Raw genomic sequence first — 17,158 nt, forward strand, 5'->3', positions numbered from 1 at the left:
CGGAAGAGAAGAAGACAATTGCAAGCTGTCATAGAGTACAGATCCCAAAAACTTCACAAGTTATTACACGGTTTTAGTGAGTGGAAGGCAGGACAATAAGCATGCTACTTAAACTTTGCACATACTCTGCAACTGTTCCTTAACGTCTTAATTTAACTTCACACCTAATACACTTTTATGGCTGGACATAAAATCATCTTATGACCTTTTTTGAGTTACGTTTTGTCACTGTGCATGTTCAAAAATGAGTTTGTTTTGTATGCAGTTAATGTTTCTACTGAGTAATGCGAGGATTGTTAAGTGAACCTGAGCTTTGTATGTTATTGAAAGTTGAAGTTGACTTTTTTTCTTTTATTACAATAAAAACACGGAGACAGTGTTTTTGAGAGGTACAGTGGATCCTGTGTCCGAGCTGCATTAACAGATTTTTACAACACAGTGTCTGACATACTGTATCATCTTGCAAATTTATAGCTCAAGTGAAAGCAAAATGTTTACACATCCAGGAGATACTGGGGGACTTTAACCTTTGTTTGAAGTCGTGTTTCTAGTCTTGATGAATATGAATGTTTTTTTTAACTATCTCATTCTCTCCTGAGAGAAATGTCTATCTCTTTAGTTCTCTTACATTCACCACCTAGTTCAGTTGTCTATTATTTGGTGCTGGGCAGGTAGGCCTTTCAAATTACACATAGTCATTTGATTAATGTATGAAATACTACAATAATATACTTCAGTTTTAAATTGTGGGATAAATATCCCTCTGTAGTGCAGCATTACCACTAGTGCATCAAACTAGTGAGTCCCAAGAACTATTTGTGTCCCAGCTAATGTTCCATCTGTGGTTGCTCTCTCTCTCCCTTGCACAGAAATCCATAGTGATTATACTTGTTGCTAATGCTTTAATGAAACAGAAACCATTAGTAACAAAAATGTACTTGTTTAGTGGCACCTGAGTTTTGGTTCAATGCAGATTTGACCATGTGTAGCAACCTTCAAAATAAACTTGCGTGAAAAGCAAAAATAAAAACATACAAATTGTTTTATATGCTACTATGAAAAATACAGTCTTCTGCCACATTTTTATGAAGGCACCCACTGGACAAAATAATCAAAACACCAACAGGAATTCAGATCAGTGAGATATTTTGGTTGTCATGTAGTGCTGTGGGCTGCAGTTCTTCTGTTGTGGTAAAATCCCTCAATAAAACACATTTTATCAATACCTAGATTCATTACAGGTTTGGGCTACTGTGGAAACATGGTCTGGATGGAGCTGCATATCAGTTCATTTGTCATTTTCATGATTTAATTTTGAGAATTTTCTCAGCAGAAATGAAATACAAATAGATGTATACAAGAAGTGTTCAACAGAGAGAGACAAACGAATGAGAACAAAAGGAAACACTCTGTTAATTCACAGGCGCAACCATTTTATTTTCCTCAAATCCACTGAGTTGGAAGCAGTCCTCTTATTGGCTCAATGACAAATGAGCTGTCCATTAGGGGTTTCGATCAGGATCGTGAGGTCGGCCGCCATATGCAAAACCTTCCTCATCCTGATCTTTGTTGAGTGCATGAGAGATTCCCCTTGGATGTATCTGTTTTCCATCTCTGTTATTAACCTGAAGGACCCAGATTGTGCCTCAGACATCTGTTAGAGGGCATGACCTTACTTTAACCAAAAAGGGTCACTCATCCATTGCCGAATATATGAGATGTGTGTATTTGAACAAGACGTGTATCATCACCTTGCTTGTGCTTCATACCTGAAATCACTGCATTTTTCCACTCAGTGTCAGAAGATCACAGAAGAACAGCTCAAGTGCCGTAATGTACACGGTTAAAGGGTTTGTTATTCCTGAGGCAAACTGGGGCATACAAAGTGTCCTCCCACCACCTCTAAAGGCACAATAATGATTCCAAATGGCCGTGCTTGAAGGATGTATAAAGAGCCTTATGCCTTATCAAGCTGCACGCCTTTCTGATCTTGTACAAATGGGAACAAGTGCTCAGACACCGTTCCTTATTTAGACATCTGTGCACAGCTGGCCAATTGCTGTTTTGTGATATGAGAAGCCTGTTAGCAAACAGTTGCTTACTTACACATCCAGACATTACAGAGCAACACTACTATTCATTTGCAGTCACGTTTCTTGTCACCTGGCACATGTAGGCTCACTGTTCACTCTACTTTTAGATTTTTTTTTGTCTCCATCAACTTCTGATGGAAACATGGGCTTTTTAGCTGCTAAGTGCTCCACTAGGTTTGCCAGCTATTCTCTAACTGTGTCTGTCTGCTGAGTAGTGCTGAGCAGGCAGTCGACAGTGAGTTTTTAGAGCTTTTTGCTGAAACCACCCTAGAAAACTCTGTAAATGATGTCATCATACTTCTAACAAATGACATGCTTGACTTGCATTATGGGAAGTGTAGGTTAGGATATCTCAGCCTCTGTTGCTTCAGCGTTTTTTTTTTTTTTTTCACATATAGGTCTCTTGTGAGTTTCCCAGCTTTATAGACTACAGGACTGGAGTACCATTTTAATACGAGTCTGCTTCAATAGGGTTTATTTGTCTCATTTGTTTTGGCCTGTGGGCAGTCCCTTATGCCCACATTGTGTTCCTTTGCTATTAAACTTGAACGTGTTCGATATTAGTAATTGTTAGACTTTAATGCAGTTTAGTAAGATTCAAAGTCTGCTCTAGTCTGCTCTGTTTCAAGGTTAGAGGCAGAGTGTTGATTCTGAAATGTGAGCTACAGTTACCATGACACCAATTGTTTTTTTTGTATTAAATCTTGTGTTAGCATATTATGTCTGAATGAATGTCTTAGCTAAGCACCACGTGACAACACACACACACATTGAAATTCCTCATTTTGGATCTCCTCTTTCCAGCAGCCAGAGTGTGTGTGTTTCTGGAGGAAGGAACAACCTGGGTCATGTTTGTAATTTTACTTGTGGTTTAAAATAAATCAGCACTAAAATGAAGAAAGACGGACTCCTTCGTTATTCAGATCTGTCCAATTAAAGAACTGGGGTATTACAGACGGCACCGTCATGGCTTCCCTGACCTTCATCTGTGCAATATGCGACTGTGGAAGGTTTGCAGAACTACGTTCTCTTGTGAGATTGAATCTTGAATTTACAAAGTGTGACAGTCTTTTTGCTGTTTATTGTAGCAGTACAATGAGAATGGTTTTACACATGATATGCTGCAGCAGTGTAGGCTAAATTGCTAAATTAAATTGCTGGGTACTGTAAGTTGAAGAACTGCTGTTTTAGGAGTATTAGGCTATTTGTACCATATACAAATAAATGAGTACATTTTAAGTTGTGTCTTTAGTTGTGCGTCTACATGAAGTGCGGAAATACCTTTTATTATGCTGTTGAATAAGCTTAAATGTTTTGTAATGCATTAAAGTACATAACAGGCCAGATAAAGCTGGTGTGGGAGTTATAGTTTGCCCTACATCCTCTTAACTGTAGCAGTTAAGCAGTTGGGAAGAGGTTAATTTAGGTCATGTCTCAAATGGAAGTAATACTACATAGTTCAGCTGTTTGCCTAAGAGAACACTCCATCATATTAGGAAATGAGAAGGACTTTTTCGAGTTCGATTGTTCTGTAACAGAGAGTGTATGCAAATGGGTATGTTTACACTTATGGTCAACAGAAAATCTCCTTTAAAGCTCCTTTAAGGAATGGTGATTTCATGTAAGGTAGAGGTGGTATTAGAAAAGTACTACAGCACCCTGACATAAATCAGAAAAATCTGGCACATATGCTTTCCTGTCTTCCAGTTGTAGTATCCAGTTTATAAAGTTATATTTAACTACCAATTCTTAAAGATGGCTCCAATGACCCTATGATCTTACTGGTCTTAGCCTCAATTCTAAAACCTTCACCCTTGATCAATTTCTCAGCTTATGCTTTTCTGCTCTTCAGAAATTTGGGGCTACTATCCTCATTTATTTTATTAACTGAGCTGTAACTTAACTATTACTTTTAATTCCGCTGAGGTGCAACGTGGATGTAGTTTCAACCGAGTTCACGTCCACGCATGCAGTGTGACACACGGGATGGGATTGACTTCTTTTTAAGAAAGCATCGATTGTAACTTGTTTGTAATGTGATGGTGGAAAAATAAAAACCAGCATTATCAGAATGATTTAGTAGTTTGTGCAAGGGTAGAGAAAGAAAATAAAACAAGTGTTAGAAAGTGTTAAACATGGGTAATATTCTGCTTGTGGTGAACTATTGTTAGTCTGCTAGCCTTGTCAGCGTATGCTTGTACAGCTGTCCACAGTACAGTATGTTCAGTGTGGTTTCTGCCAGTGCAAGGGAATGAAGTTTGCTTTACCAATTCTGCTCAAGCTGCAGCTTTAGGATGGTGAGGCTGCTTGATGGTGCACGTTAGGTCAGGGTTAGTTCTGCATGTTTATTTGAGGTAGCTACTTGAGACTGTATTCCTTGAGAGTGGCAGCTTTCTCTTCGGATAAGATACTGGAAGATGTCACACTTAGTCACACTATCAGTTATCCCATTATCATTATCCCATAAAATAAATCAGAATGCTAAGATAGACAGTATTTTAATAACATGACACTTACTATACTATATTGATGTATGATATACAGTACAATAAGAAGTCAGCACATTTAAACAGGGTAGTTGTGTACTTCTCTGTGGGTGTGGACTGAGCAGTCGCCTCACTTATCATGTGGACTGTTAGCAGCCGTGGGCAGCTGCTGTAGGGTCTGTTGCATTCAGAGGTGACTTGCTGATCCCTCCTCCATTGGTTTCTACTTTGGTATTTCACTGATGTAGGTCAGCACTGTCTCATTTTGTAGGTGTACCTTTGGACGGTGGCCATCCACACACATCGTCCTTAAGTCTTCAAGCATCATGTCACCCACTGTGGGCCTGGACTTTATTTTACCATCATTTTCAATCAGACTAATTGTTACAACTTGAATTTGCCTAAGACCAAAGATACTCACACTGTATGTCCTGCTCACAGTGGTGTGAGACTTAAATGCACTTAGAGCTTTGTAGAGTGTCTCACATTAATAGTTGACCTGTAGGGAGATGTGAGCAGAAGGAGGATCATTCCTTTTTTACACTTTGATCTAACTAGTTTGTCCTGGCTAGCTTTAACTAACTCACAGTGTCAGGTAGCTCAAAGTTTGTCAAGACAAACAGCAACAATACCTTAGAAGAGAACCTGTTCTAGATGCATCAAGGGTTGATTATTCTGTTGGCTGTTCTTTAAAGAGAATGTGAAATTGTTGTCACACTGTGATTAATTTTGGGTAAATGCACCATTCTGGGAGCATCACGCTCATTATCGATCATAGATATATATACACAACATACATCTGTAAGTTAATTTGAAAAAATAAATACTATGCCATACAGCTACATACAGTAGCGGATGCTTGATCTACGCCCAGATATCGATGTTAGTGTTTGAGCAGAAATGGATTCATCTGCAGTGTTTGTGTTACCTGCTGATAGATCAAGGTGCAGTCATGTCGTTCTCTTCGATGGGATCTCTAGGTCTGCTATGAGTTATCTACAGTCAGCTAAGGTTATCCATTCTGAATTACCACAGTTGGTAAAGTGTCCCCCCCCCAAGAATATATGCAGGTAAATACAGCGCCTCCTCCCACAATGGTGCCCCCGTCCTAACACGGTTGACATACCTTCACATTCCCTCTAAGTAGTAGACAGCTGTGTGCACAGGTGGGCAGCTCTATAGCTCTGTCATTAAGTAGTTCATAAGATTTTTAATAGTATTCTTGGTTTCCATATATAAAAATTATTAAATGAAATCACAATTTGGTTTGTGTTACTTCTTTAAATATGTTTTTATGAAATATTTTTCAATCTTTTACATTTTTCATTTCAAATTTTTGTCATATTTTGTCAGTAGGATGCATTTTGGCCTTTTACCAGAAACCTGACTTGTTGCACATGTATGGGATAAGTATAGTGTATTGTTTGTTGTTGTACACTCTGCATTATTCCTTTACAATAAATCTGAAGTTCGGTAGTGCCAAATGGGCCAATACCTACCCCAATCTGTTGTGTCATTCAGATGTACTGTAGCTTGTCTTATCTAATCCTGGGTCAGTCTCTGGTGACAGGCCAAGTCATAACTACAATAAAGCCACAATAAATTAAGAAATAAGCATAAAATAACCAGAGAATAGGTATTTACAAAGCATAGACAGCACACAATGAAATAATTGAAATATGAAATGGAAAATATTTAAATTCTGCTTTGTATACATCCATATTAACCTGCTAGTAGTCTTGTTCTTTAGTCTTTGTTGGTGCATTGTTGTTTTTGTTTTGCGCATTACCCCCACCTGCTGTTAATGAGCAGAGTGAGCAACAGGGTGCGACTCGCACCACCTGCGTGCTCTGTTCAGAGGCAGAGGACCAGTCTCAAACTCCATAGTGCTGCTAGTGTTAAAACATTAGCTAACATTAAACCAATTTAGTAGAAACTGAGATGGATAAACTATTAATTAAAAGCATATATAAATAAGAAAATACCCAATAATGTCATTGGAATAGACTATTGATTATAATTTGGCATTTGTTCAAACCAGTGATGGGCATTCGAGTTGGCAACTACAGGCGCACTCCAGTCCTACAAACTTCCGACTTGACTCGTAATTTGTAGTTAACTCTAGACCTGACTTGGACTCATGAATATCTCTTGAAAATTAAGAGTCTTTCAGAGACTTGTATGGCAAAATATATATATTTGTGTAAGAGATAAGTTTTGGTTTTTACGACCCTCTGTAATCCTATAACGCATCACGGTGTGTGTCTGCCAGCTACCGGCGTGTGATTCCCGGTGTGCCAACTTGTGTAGGTGTGCTAACGTTTGGTTACAAGGATTTCCAAACCCCAGAAAAACCGTCTCCTGTAGGGAATGTGGGAAAAGGTAAAAGACGCGCGCCAACCACGTCCAACTTGAAAACTCCTCCAGAAAGGTCAGCGTTCACACTTAAGTGGCAAACAGAAACCTTCTGAGACTCCACAGGTAGACGAGCCTGTATATCAAGACAACCAGCTGGCTTGCACCGTTAATATCGATGCATGGTTTACACTTCAGTATAACAAAAGATAAAGGTAAATGTTGAAAGAATAACGTGGCAGGACATAGCTACCACAGCAGGACTGACACCTGGGCTGGACCCTGGGTTGCTTTTTCTTGTCTCTCCACTTGTATCCCAAATAACAACAACAACAAAAAACATTTTTACAAGCCCTGTCACATTGAAACCTCTTCTGTAGGGGATAGCTGGCCAAGTGTGTGGAGCTGCAGACAATACAAAATCAGTAGTGGTGCAAGGTAACTAAGAATATTTACTCAAGCACTGGACATAATCACAGTTTTGGTGTACTTGAGTATTTTCATTCTGTGCTACTTCATACTGTGACTTCACTACATTTAGAGGTAAATCTTGTACATTTATTTTATATCTTTAGTTATTAGTTACTTTTCAGAATCAGATTAATAAAATACAGTAAAACTTTAAGACTATTGATCCCTGGTGGAAAAATCACATGCTAAATCAAATCAAATCAAATTTTATTTGTATAGTGCCAAATCACAACAAAAGTCATCTCAGGACACTTTACAAAGTAAGGTCTAGACCTTACTGTTATCAATATTATTACATAGGGAAAACCCAACAAATCCCCCTTGAGCAAGCACTTGGTGACAGTGGGGAGGAAAAACTCCCTTTAACGGAAGAAACCTCCGACAGACCCCGGCTCTTGGTGGGCGGCCCAGAGGTACTTCAGATTCTAAGCATATAAGCAACTATCTCCCCCTTTACTGGCATTAAAGTGATGAAAACTATAATGCATAAGTAATTGTAATCAAATAATATGATGTACATTAACATAAGTAAATTTTTTACTTGTGTCATTTTACTAAAGTAACATTTTGAATGCAGGACGTTTTTTCAACAGAGTATCTTTACGCTGTGGTATTGCTAAATTTTTACTTAAAGTAAGGGGTGTGAGTACTTCTTCCACTGCTGGCAATCAGTACACACAGATAAAAGAATACAGTACATGAAATCCAGGTAGCAGTGCTAAGATAAGATCCAGCCCAACATTTCAACCAGCCAGTTTTCAGTAGAAATGTTTTCCTTTCTAAGTTGAAATTACACAAAGAAATTGTCTTGTGGTTTTATTACATCCAACAATTTTGATGTATAAAACAGCCAAAGCTTTTTGCATCTGTATTGTGCATCAATGTTACATCAGATGAGCCCCAACCATGAATGCTTTGCTATGGTCAGTTGCTAGTTTAGTTTTCAAATGGCCCTCCTCAACCAAACAGGTTGTATTTGCTACAGGGAGTGTGTCCTACCAGTAGAACAATGGATACTTCAATGCCTAAAGGAGCATCACAGCTTTCAACCATGAGTAGTTTACATGCTTTGTGTTCTTAGTGGTGGTTGAGGGAACAGGGAGTGTTGCATTCACTTTCCCTGTGCTGGCTGTGCAGGCTGTCCAGGGAATTCACTGACCAGGGTACATGCTGTGTCTGATTGCAGTACTGTCTAGGACAGTAACTGTATGAGTAGGGCAGAAAAACCTGCTCGAACCTCACAATGAAAAGTGCACTGTTATTGTTAGTGCTTTTCATGGCCCAGCTTAACATATTTTAGAAGGTTTCTTGAAGAAAAAAGTCTATATTCTTCTTTTTTATGTTGACTTTAGAAGTTATAGTCATAGAGGTTAATGGTAAATAGATGTGCAAAAGCTTCACAGAGCAGTACATGGTTGTTGTGTTGACGCAGGATTCGTGCAGCTGTTTGTACAGCATCTTTTTCTGTTGTTGGGTTTGCACTATCAGCCTCACCTGAAATAAACACAGCAAGAGGTTCCAAATACTGATATACTCTCTCACTGTAAAAAATTTAAATGTACATTTCTGAAAAGTGAAATATGTAAGTCTGTTTTTTTAACATTTCAACAATGCTAGTTTTGTAAGCATTTTGAGTAAACAAGGTTTGAAGCTGTGCTGCAAAGTTGTGCTGTTGACAAGCTGTTTTTAAGTACTTTTTCCAAATAATGCAAAATGATCCGTTGTATGTGGACAAGTGAAAAATATGACAAAGGTTTGGTCAGCATGACAGAAGCTCTTCTTCACCGTGTGCATCCCTCTTATTCCCAGGGGAAGTTGGTGAAGTACTTCAGCCGCCAGCTGTCCTGTAAGTGCAAAGTGGCCTTAGAGGAACGCAGCGCCGAGTTGGAGGACTTCCCTCGCCTTGGCCACTGGTTCCGCATTGTCAACTTGAGAAAAGAGGTCACACAGGTATGATTTTAACTTAAAAATCTAAAAATACACCCATCTTGTTTTCCTTTATTACAACAAAATGTATTTGTTCCAATGAAGGATCTGTTAATCAATATGTTAAAATCAAAACGTAAAAAAGAGCAAATTAGCTAAAAAAATTTATGCAGGTTCCTTTAATATTTGTTTAAACGCGTGGGTCTGCTGTGCCTACGGTAGGGATACAAACCCTATATCAGCATTAATATAAAGTGTATGAGCTCTTTCTGATTTAATATATTGACTGAACAATGTTAAGATAATCAAAGTACCACCTTTCATTGCCATTTGAGGGAACAGTAGTGAGATCTTTACCTTAAAACCATACATTAACATACTTCTAATGATCTATGTGTCTGTGTCACACGTTCGTGTGTGTGTGTTTCTTAGGAGATGAGTCCAGGTGAAGTGACCCTGGAGGGCCTGCTGGAGATGAGTGAGGAGCAGGTGTGTGAGCTGCTGCAGAAGTTTGGTGCAAGCGAAGAGGAGTGCGCCCGACTCAACGCCTCCCTCTCCTGCCTCAGAAAGGCCCACCAGCTTGGTAAGGGTCCACCCAAACATACTGAAACATGAACTTGCACACAGTGACAAACACCTGTCCATTACACACACAGGTAATGTCAAACAGAGAGCTGTGGGTGTCAAGTGACTGGCAGTGAGGCGAGTGTAATATAATGCGGATCACACGTGACAAAAACAAATTAAAAGCATTACTGTTGGGAACAGTCTCACTCAGTGGGGGCTGTTTTCTGTACAGTATGAAAAACAAGTGGCAGCAGTAATGTAATATGTAAAGTGGAGGGATAAACAAGACAATTGGTACAAAATTCAGGAACATTCTGGTTGAATTTAAAATAAATCTTTCATGCACGTTTTTGACATTTGTATGGACATTTTGCCATAACATGTGTTTTGGTTGATTGCCTATCTTTCAGGTTGCTCTTATTTTTACTGTTTAAAATATATTTTACAATAGTTCATTGTAGCTGCAGAGCAAACAGTTTGAAGGAGGAGCCACTGTTGAAAATTCTCTCTGGTGCATTCAGTGACTCTCTGACATTGGAGATTTGAGACCCAGCTGATTTATTTTTCAGGTAACGTTTTATAGTTTTTAAAGCCTTTAATGAACAGAATACATTACAGTGCTGTCAGGAAATGAGGGGAGAGAGGGGATGACATCTACGAATGGCTCCCCAGCCAGGCTCATGCTATGGATACACTTAAACAGTCAGCATTTCATACTTGTAGACCACTAGTATGCCATCCATCCATCCATTTTCCTCCGCTTATCTGGAACCGGGTTGTGGGGGCAGCAGTCTAAGCAAAGATGCCCAGACTTCCCTGTCAGACTTCTTGGAGGGGAAAAAAAAAGATCATCTGTACATTTAGGTGTTTAATGTTTTGTGATACCACCAGTTTGCAAGTATCACAAAACATTAAACACCTAAATGTACAGATGATCTTTTTTCCCCCAACAAATGTGTGTCCTCTTACTTCCTGATTACATAGGTTGTAAATGTATGGCTTTTAGCAGTCAGCTTGTAAAAACTCATATGTTGGATCAGCCTTAAATGCACTAACAAGAACCTGAATTCAAAGTGGTTCCAATTGTTTATGTTCAGTACTTTCACAAACAAATTAAGTCCCTTTAACTATTATGTATTACTCATCTCAGATTAGCTCTGTAATTAGCTGTTTTTATACCTGAAGTGCTTTGAAACCCCAGACCAGTGTTTCTGCTGGTAACATTCAAACATGGCGGCCCACCACGGCAACGTCTTTGCCACCACAGTAAAAAATCAATCCAGCCAATCAGTAATTTAATCAAGTGCCTCAGTAACTCACCTGGGAAGCCTGTAAAACAACAGGTCGAGTCACATACACAGGTACAGTTAAGGCCAATTCAGATGGAGCCTGTTTTTAGATGCTTTTTTCATGTAACAGATTGAAATCTATTCTATAATAATGGCAGATACAACAGGAGTGCAGGCTCCCGAGCACTTTGGAAATAAGGGGCCCTTTACATATTGTGTCTTTTACGTTCTCAACTTCATTATTTTAAATGGATACAACTTTTCAGAATGTAACACTGCAGGTGATGTGGGAAAAACCAACCGATCAGCATCACCCTTTCCACCACAACATCTGGTTCAAAGCTCAGCCAAGATGGAGGATCTTTTGCATGCTCAACTTCATTATTTTAAATGGATACGTGCGACAAATGTGCTCACAATAGAGAGTGATGCTGTTGTAACGCTTATGCGTCTACGCTGCAGCGGGATTTAAAAAGTCTCAACTTTTCAGAATGTGCATCACACTGCAGGTGATGTGGGAAAAACCAACCGATCAGCATCACCCTTTCCACCACAACATCTGGTTCAAAGCTCAGCCAAGATGGAGGACTGCGCTCTTGGATTGGCTGGTGAAATTATCAGTTTTCTTCATGCTTGAAGGATGGGGTGCACCCAAACATGGCATCTGTAGCAACAGCAGACACCACAGGAGCACAAGCTTCGGAGCGCTTTGGGAAGAAGACGCAATAAGTGAATGGCCCCTTAGATTATAACTGCCAATGAAAAATAACTAGCCTATATTAATCCATTAAGAAGTGTTTGGTCACCTCCACAGAGGAAACATGGATTAGGGATGGAAGACTGAGCTGAGAGAGGGTCAGATGAGGGGAGGGGAGGGGAGGTTAGTTAGTGTCCCCCTCTCCCTGTGGAGCAATGCCACCGTGCCAAACCTCTTTGTACACTGGAAACATTGCACAGACTGTTCAGGAAATACAAAATCAGTCTAAACACCCGCAGTATAGAGAATGGTTTGCATGGATTTTTAAACATTCACAGTTTCTGCTAATAAGCCAAAATATAGAAAATCAAAGTGATTATCGAGAAAATATAACAATGTCCTCAATGAAAAACATCCTCTCAGTGATGCAATTGTCCTGCTTCTGATTCTGTACACCTGCTTCTGATGTGTATTAATATTCAGCACAGTGGTGCAGTGGTTAGCACTCGCAGCAGGAAGGTTGAGGGTTCAAACCCTTCGGTGTGGCCTTTGCATGTTCTCCCTGTGCCTGTATATTGTATAATATATGTAAAATGGCATAATGGGTGAACAGTTGTGATTAACCTGCACCCAGTGTTACATTATTTGTGTTCAGCTAAATCAGCGCCATATGGGGCAACTGTGGAGGGTCGGAGGTTTGAATCTCTGTGCCTGCAGTCAACATGTCGAAGTGTCCTTGGGCAAGACACTGAACCCCCAAGTTGCCCCTGATGGTTAGAGCCATAGGTGTGAGTTGGCGCCGCAGATGGCTGCCTCTTTCTGTTTGGTCAGATCGGGGCCTTTCTATGTGGAGTTTGGAGTCATGGGTCACCATGATCATATAAAAAGAAATCACTAATGATTTATCTGACAGCTGTGCGTTGCATTGATAAGGCAGCAAATGGCACATTACATTCTTTTTGTTTATATGGCAGTCAGCCAGTCCCGCTGTAGAGAGCTTAAAAACGACACCTACTTTATTAATTTCTAATAACATTACATTATAAATGATTAATACACATCTTTGATATGGAGCACTGATGCATCTTTTTATAATGCTACAGTAATTAACACAGGCATAAGGCCCAGTTACTGTACAAAGCTAGTTATCTGGACTAAACAGAATCAATTCGTAATTGAATCACACGCCATTGTTGACCTTATTTTTCAAACTGTAAAACAGTGTTACACCCTTTAAAAAAAAAAGTTAATGTGCTATAAATAAATAAATCTGTAGGATCAAGGGTCAAAGATTTTTATTGTCAAGTCACGATATGTGCAGGACATACAGAAAATTGAAATAACGTTTTTCTCTCACCTAGTATTGAATGCCATACCATTTAGGAAGCTAAAATAGAATAAAAGTAGAGTAAAAATAGACTAGAAAAGAATAAGGATAAAGCTAAACAGTACAAGCTAATAGGCTATGACTCAAAACCATGTACAGTCAGTGACAGTAGTGTAACAAATAGTAACAAGAAGATTGTCAGATGGTTGTGAGATTGAGATGCACATGGACAGTAGTGCAAATGACCAACAGCAGCAGATATGATGGTAAAAACAGTCAGCAGCAGATTTATATGTAATATAACAAGAAGAGGGGATGTACTGGGTTTGTACAAAACAGCAGATGTAGTCTTTTTATGTTCTGTGGTGGGTCACAGTCCAGGGGGCAGAGGGCAGAGGGGGGGAGGTAATGGACAATGTTCAGCACCCTCACAGCCTGGTGGATAAAGCTGTTTGTAAGTCTGGTGCAAAACAAATAAGTAGATAAATAAAATCAAGAATTTTTAAAATTATATCTAAGTCTTAAGCCACTAAGAATTTTTCAAAATTTTTCCAGTGTAAATCAGCTACAGTGGTACATTTTCCATGTTTTGTTTATTTATTTATTTTGAAAAGCTGTAATGATGAACTGTTTTAGCATGTAGCTGTGTAGGACAGTTTTTCACATTATGGAGGAGGTTAATGTGTGCCATTAGAAAGCTAACGCTGTTGTAAAGGCTAAAGTGTGCGAAATTAATTGACCAAACAATCTCAGTCATCAAAAAGAAGAATTAGCATTTTTTGAGGGAGGCATTTTCCATGTTGGTTTAAAGTTTGAGATAAATTCACAACAATCTCAATTTTTTTAAACCTTTCTAAATCCTGGAACAAGTAATTGGGTGACAGAACTGTTTATCCTTATAGTGCTTTAGTGTGTCAGGTGGTATTGGAGGCCATGCTAAATTCTTGTGTTAAAGGAGCCAACAGTTACTAATATGCTTCTTCTTTTCTAATTACAGGTGTAAAACCTTTCCTTCCCTTTCCATTCCCCCCCCCTTCCCAAGCTGTGAATGAATTGTTTAGTCATTTTTTGATGCTTTGTTAACTTTGTGGAACTTTATATTGCTGCAGTGCCACAAGTGCATTTCAGTTGTTCCATATTTTCACACCAGGGTGCAGCACAAACCACACTTTGTTTTCAGTCTCTTTCGGCTTTTGCAATGATGCAGTGAACCAGAAGGGGGCAGTAGAGTATCACAAAAATTGTGTCGTTCGGTTTGGTAACAACCTTTTGCAAACCCACTTGTTAACATATCTGTTTCTCCTGTCCTCCTACTCACCCGTACCTCCAACACAAACACATGCACATCTTTGTGAGGACACTTACTGGCATACAGCTTTCCCTAGCCCCTTACTCTAAAATTAAACATCACATCTAAATGCCTAACCCCAGCCCTTACCCTAATCGTACTCCAAAACCAAACGATAACCCTCAACAGTCCTTTGAAAGGGAGGACCAGCCAAAATGTCCCCATGTTCCCAAAATGTCCTCACTCCCATGGTATAAAACTCTAACTGGTCCTCACACTGTGGAGCCTTACAAGTACACACAGACAACAACCAACACACACAGACACACTCGTGTTCTGTAGCAGATGTCCCTCCAGACAGTAGGCTCTGCTGAATAATTAAGCAAGTTAACTTGATGAGTAGGTTTTCTTCAATGTGCCCTCAAAAACTGTACTGTATTAGAAGAATGCTTTATTAGAAGAGGGTTACCTTGGCTGTTTTAAAAACATTTTTAATGTAGTGAAAGAGAATTTAGACAAACAGGACTTTTTATAAACAGAGTTAAAACCAGCTTTTTTTGTGAGTCTGCAGGTATGTCTGTGGATTTCTGACTCCCTTCCTATCTTTCTGTCTCACTGGTTTGACTGGGAATGGGGGCGGATATTGTCCAGACAGACAGGCAGGCGCCCCTGGCAGAGTTCGTTAGGCTGTCCCAGCTACTCATGCCTCAGTCCAGCAGGGTTCAGACCAGTCATGCTTCAGGCGTCTTTGAAGACCACCATTACTGTCTATGACTGTAGCTGACTCTGGCTGAAAATGTCCCAGTTTAGATTTTTCCTTTTGAACCTGTTGTAGATCATTTTTCTGATCAGACTAAGCTTTAAATAACTGACAATAGCTAAATTTTATATTACTCATATGACAAAATTGCAAGTACAGTGTGTCCCCAAAGTGTGGATATAACCTGGTTAAATGAAAACACAGAGTAAAAAATATGTCGATATATGTTCGACACAAACAGGTGCAGCACAGATTCAAAAATTGTATTTGACAGTTCTATTTAACCATTTACCATTTCAATTAGTTTGTTCTGGCATAGATTATGAAAATTGGTTCTTGACCTTACTTGATGCTCTATTGCAAGTTCCAGATTCATGCTCACACTGAGTGGCATAAAGTGAGCTGTTTACAGCTTTAGTCCAGGCTTCTAAGAATAAGTTGGAATTGGGGAAGACTTGTCCAGCTGCTACCTGTCTTCCCCCAAACCTATTGCCCTTGCACTACTGCCATGAAATAGAGAAACACGGTGTGAAGGATTTAGTAAACAACAGCTCCTTCCTGTAGCAGGTGTTGAATTTGCTGCAAAATAATTTAATACTTTCCAGCTGTCAAAGTAACAGTTTCTATTTATTTATTTCATTATGCTTCTTAACAGGCTTGCATTAGAATTAACACTCCACTTCTAACAGTTAAATCATCAGACTGTGGTCTGACAAAAAAAAGCTTTTGTTCTTGAGATTTCAACCTCAAATGTCCTTCATTGGATGGAGTTTGACTGATGTTCCACACTTGGGTCGTGATAACATCGGGGCAAACTTTGTTCACTGATAAACAGTGGTGTTATAGAAAGCCCCAGAAGAAGCTAGTGCATTAAAAGAGCTGGACAGTCCTTGTATTTCTCTGTATGTCCTGAATTTCTTCACAGTCTGCCTTTTGTTCCGCTCCTTTTCCCGTCCTCCCGTTTATTGTTTATCATTCTCTGCCTCTCTTCTTTGATCATCGGCTAGAGACGTGTGAATGCATCACAGCAGCACACCATCACGGTGAGAGGCACTTTCAGCCAAGAGAAATACAGGGTGTGCAGCAGCGTTTCTCATATTCTTACCCAGATGGTGCCAGGACAGGGAAGTGTGTCGTAGCTTTGAAACATCGCCACATTTGAACATCTCTGTGAGTGTGTGCGTGTGCGTGCATGTTGGGCGTGAAAGTACCCGTGTGTCAGAATGTTAAATGTATAGAAGTATAGGAAGCACATGCAATTTGAGAGTTTACACAGCCCCATGAGAGTGTTTAGCACTTTAACACAGCAGGGCAAGAAGTGGAGGACGCTCTTACATCTGGACTCATTTTAAGACGTATATTTTTCTCTTAAAAATCTGGAGGTTGTTACAGAAGTACAGATATAGTCAGCTGTTATGAATGAAAGCAGAAAGGAGGATTTACAGATTTTTGCACATGCTTTTTCAAAGAAAATATGTTCCAGTTTATGAGTCATCAGGAATCATGTTAAAATTGGCAGACGTGGACACTCATATACTTTACAATATTGGCATCTTATAGTCAAGACAAGTCAATTTTTATTTGTACAGCCCAATGTCACAAATTTGCCTCAAAGAGCTTTACAGTCTGTGCAGCATACGACACCCTCTGTCCTTACACATCGCATAACTGAAGAAATGGAGAACATAATAAGTGAATGGATGCTGCTCTGTAGTGTAATGGTGGAGGAAGGAAACTAAAGCAAGTTAATAGAATTTTTCACTACAGGCTCTTGGGATTGCAGTCCACGAGTTGCAGTGAGGATGAGTCATACAATTCGGAGGCAGCCGGTCGGTCCTTTGTGCCACAATATACACACATTATTCAGCCCGCCCCACTAGAAAACTACACACACACACA

At 39.5% G+C, this 17,158-nt stretch overlaps 1 protein-coding gene across 4 annotated transcripts in view; it reads left to right on the plus strand.

The window, feature by feature from the left end:
- ksr2 (kinase suppressor of ras 2) overlaps positions 1-17,158 on the plus strand; it is a 102,355-nt gene that overhangs the window by 2,365 nt on the left and 82,832 nt on the right. For all 4 annotated transcript variants that reach the window (XM_020598245.1, XM_020598244.1, XM_020598246.1 and 1 more), the window contains exons 2-3: positions 9,215-9,355; positions 9,764-9,914. In XM_020598245.1, the coding sequence (XP_020453901.1) occupies positions 9,215-9,355; positions 9,764-9,914 (292 nt within the window). The remainder of the gene's footprint in view (positions 1-9,214; positions 9,356-9,763; positions 9,915-17,158) is intronic.

The sequence above is a fragment of the Monopterus albus genome, unplaced genomic scaffold (assembly GCF_001952655.1).
Source record: "Monopterus albus unplaced genomic scaffold, M_albus_1.0 scaffold37.1, whole genome shotgun sequence".
Taxonomy (NCBI): Eukaryota; Metazoa; Chordata; class Actinopteri; order Synbranchiformes; family Synbranchidae; genus Monopterus; species Monopterus albus.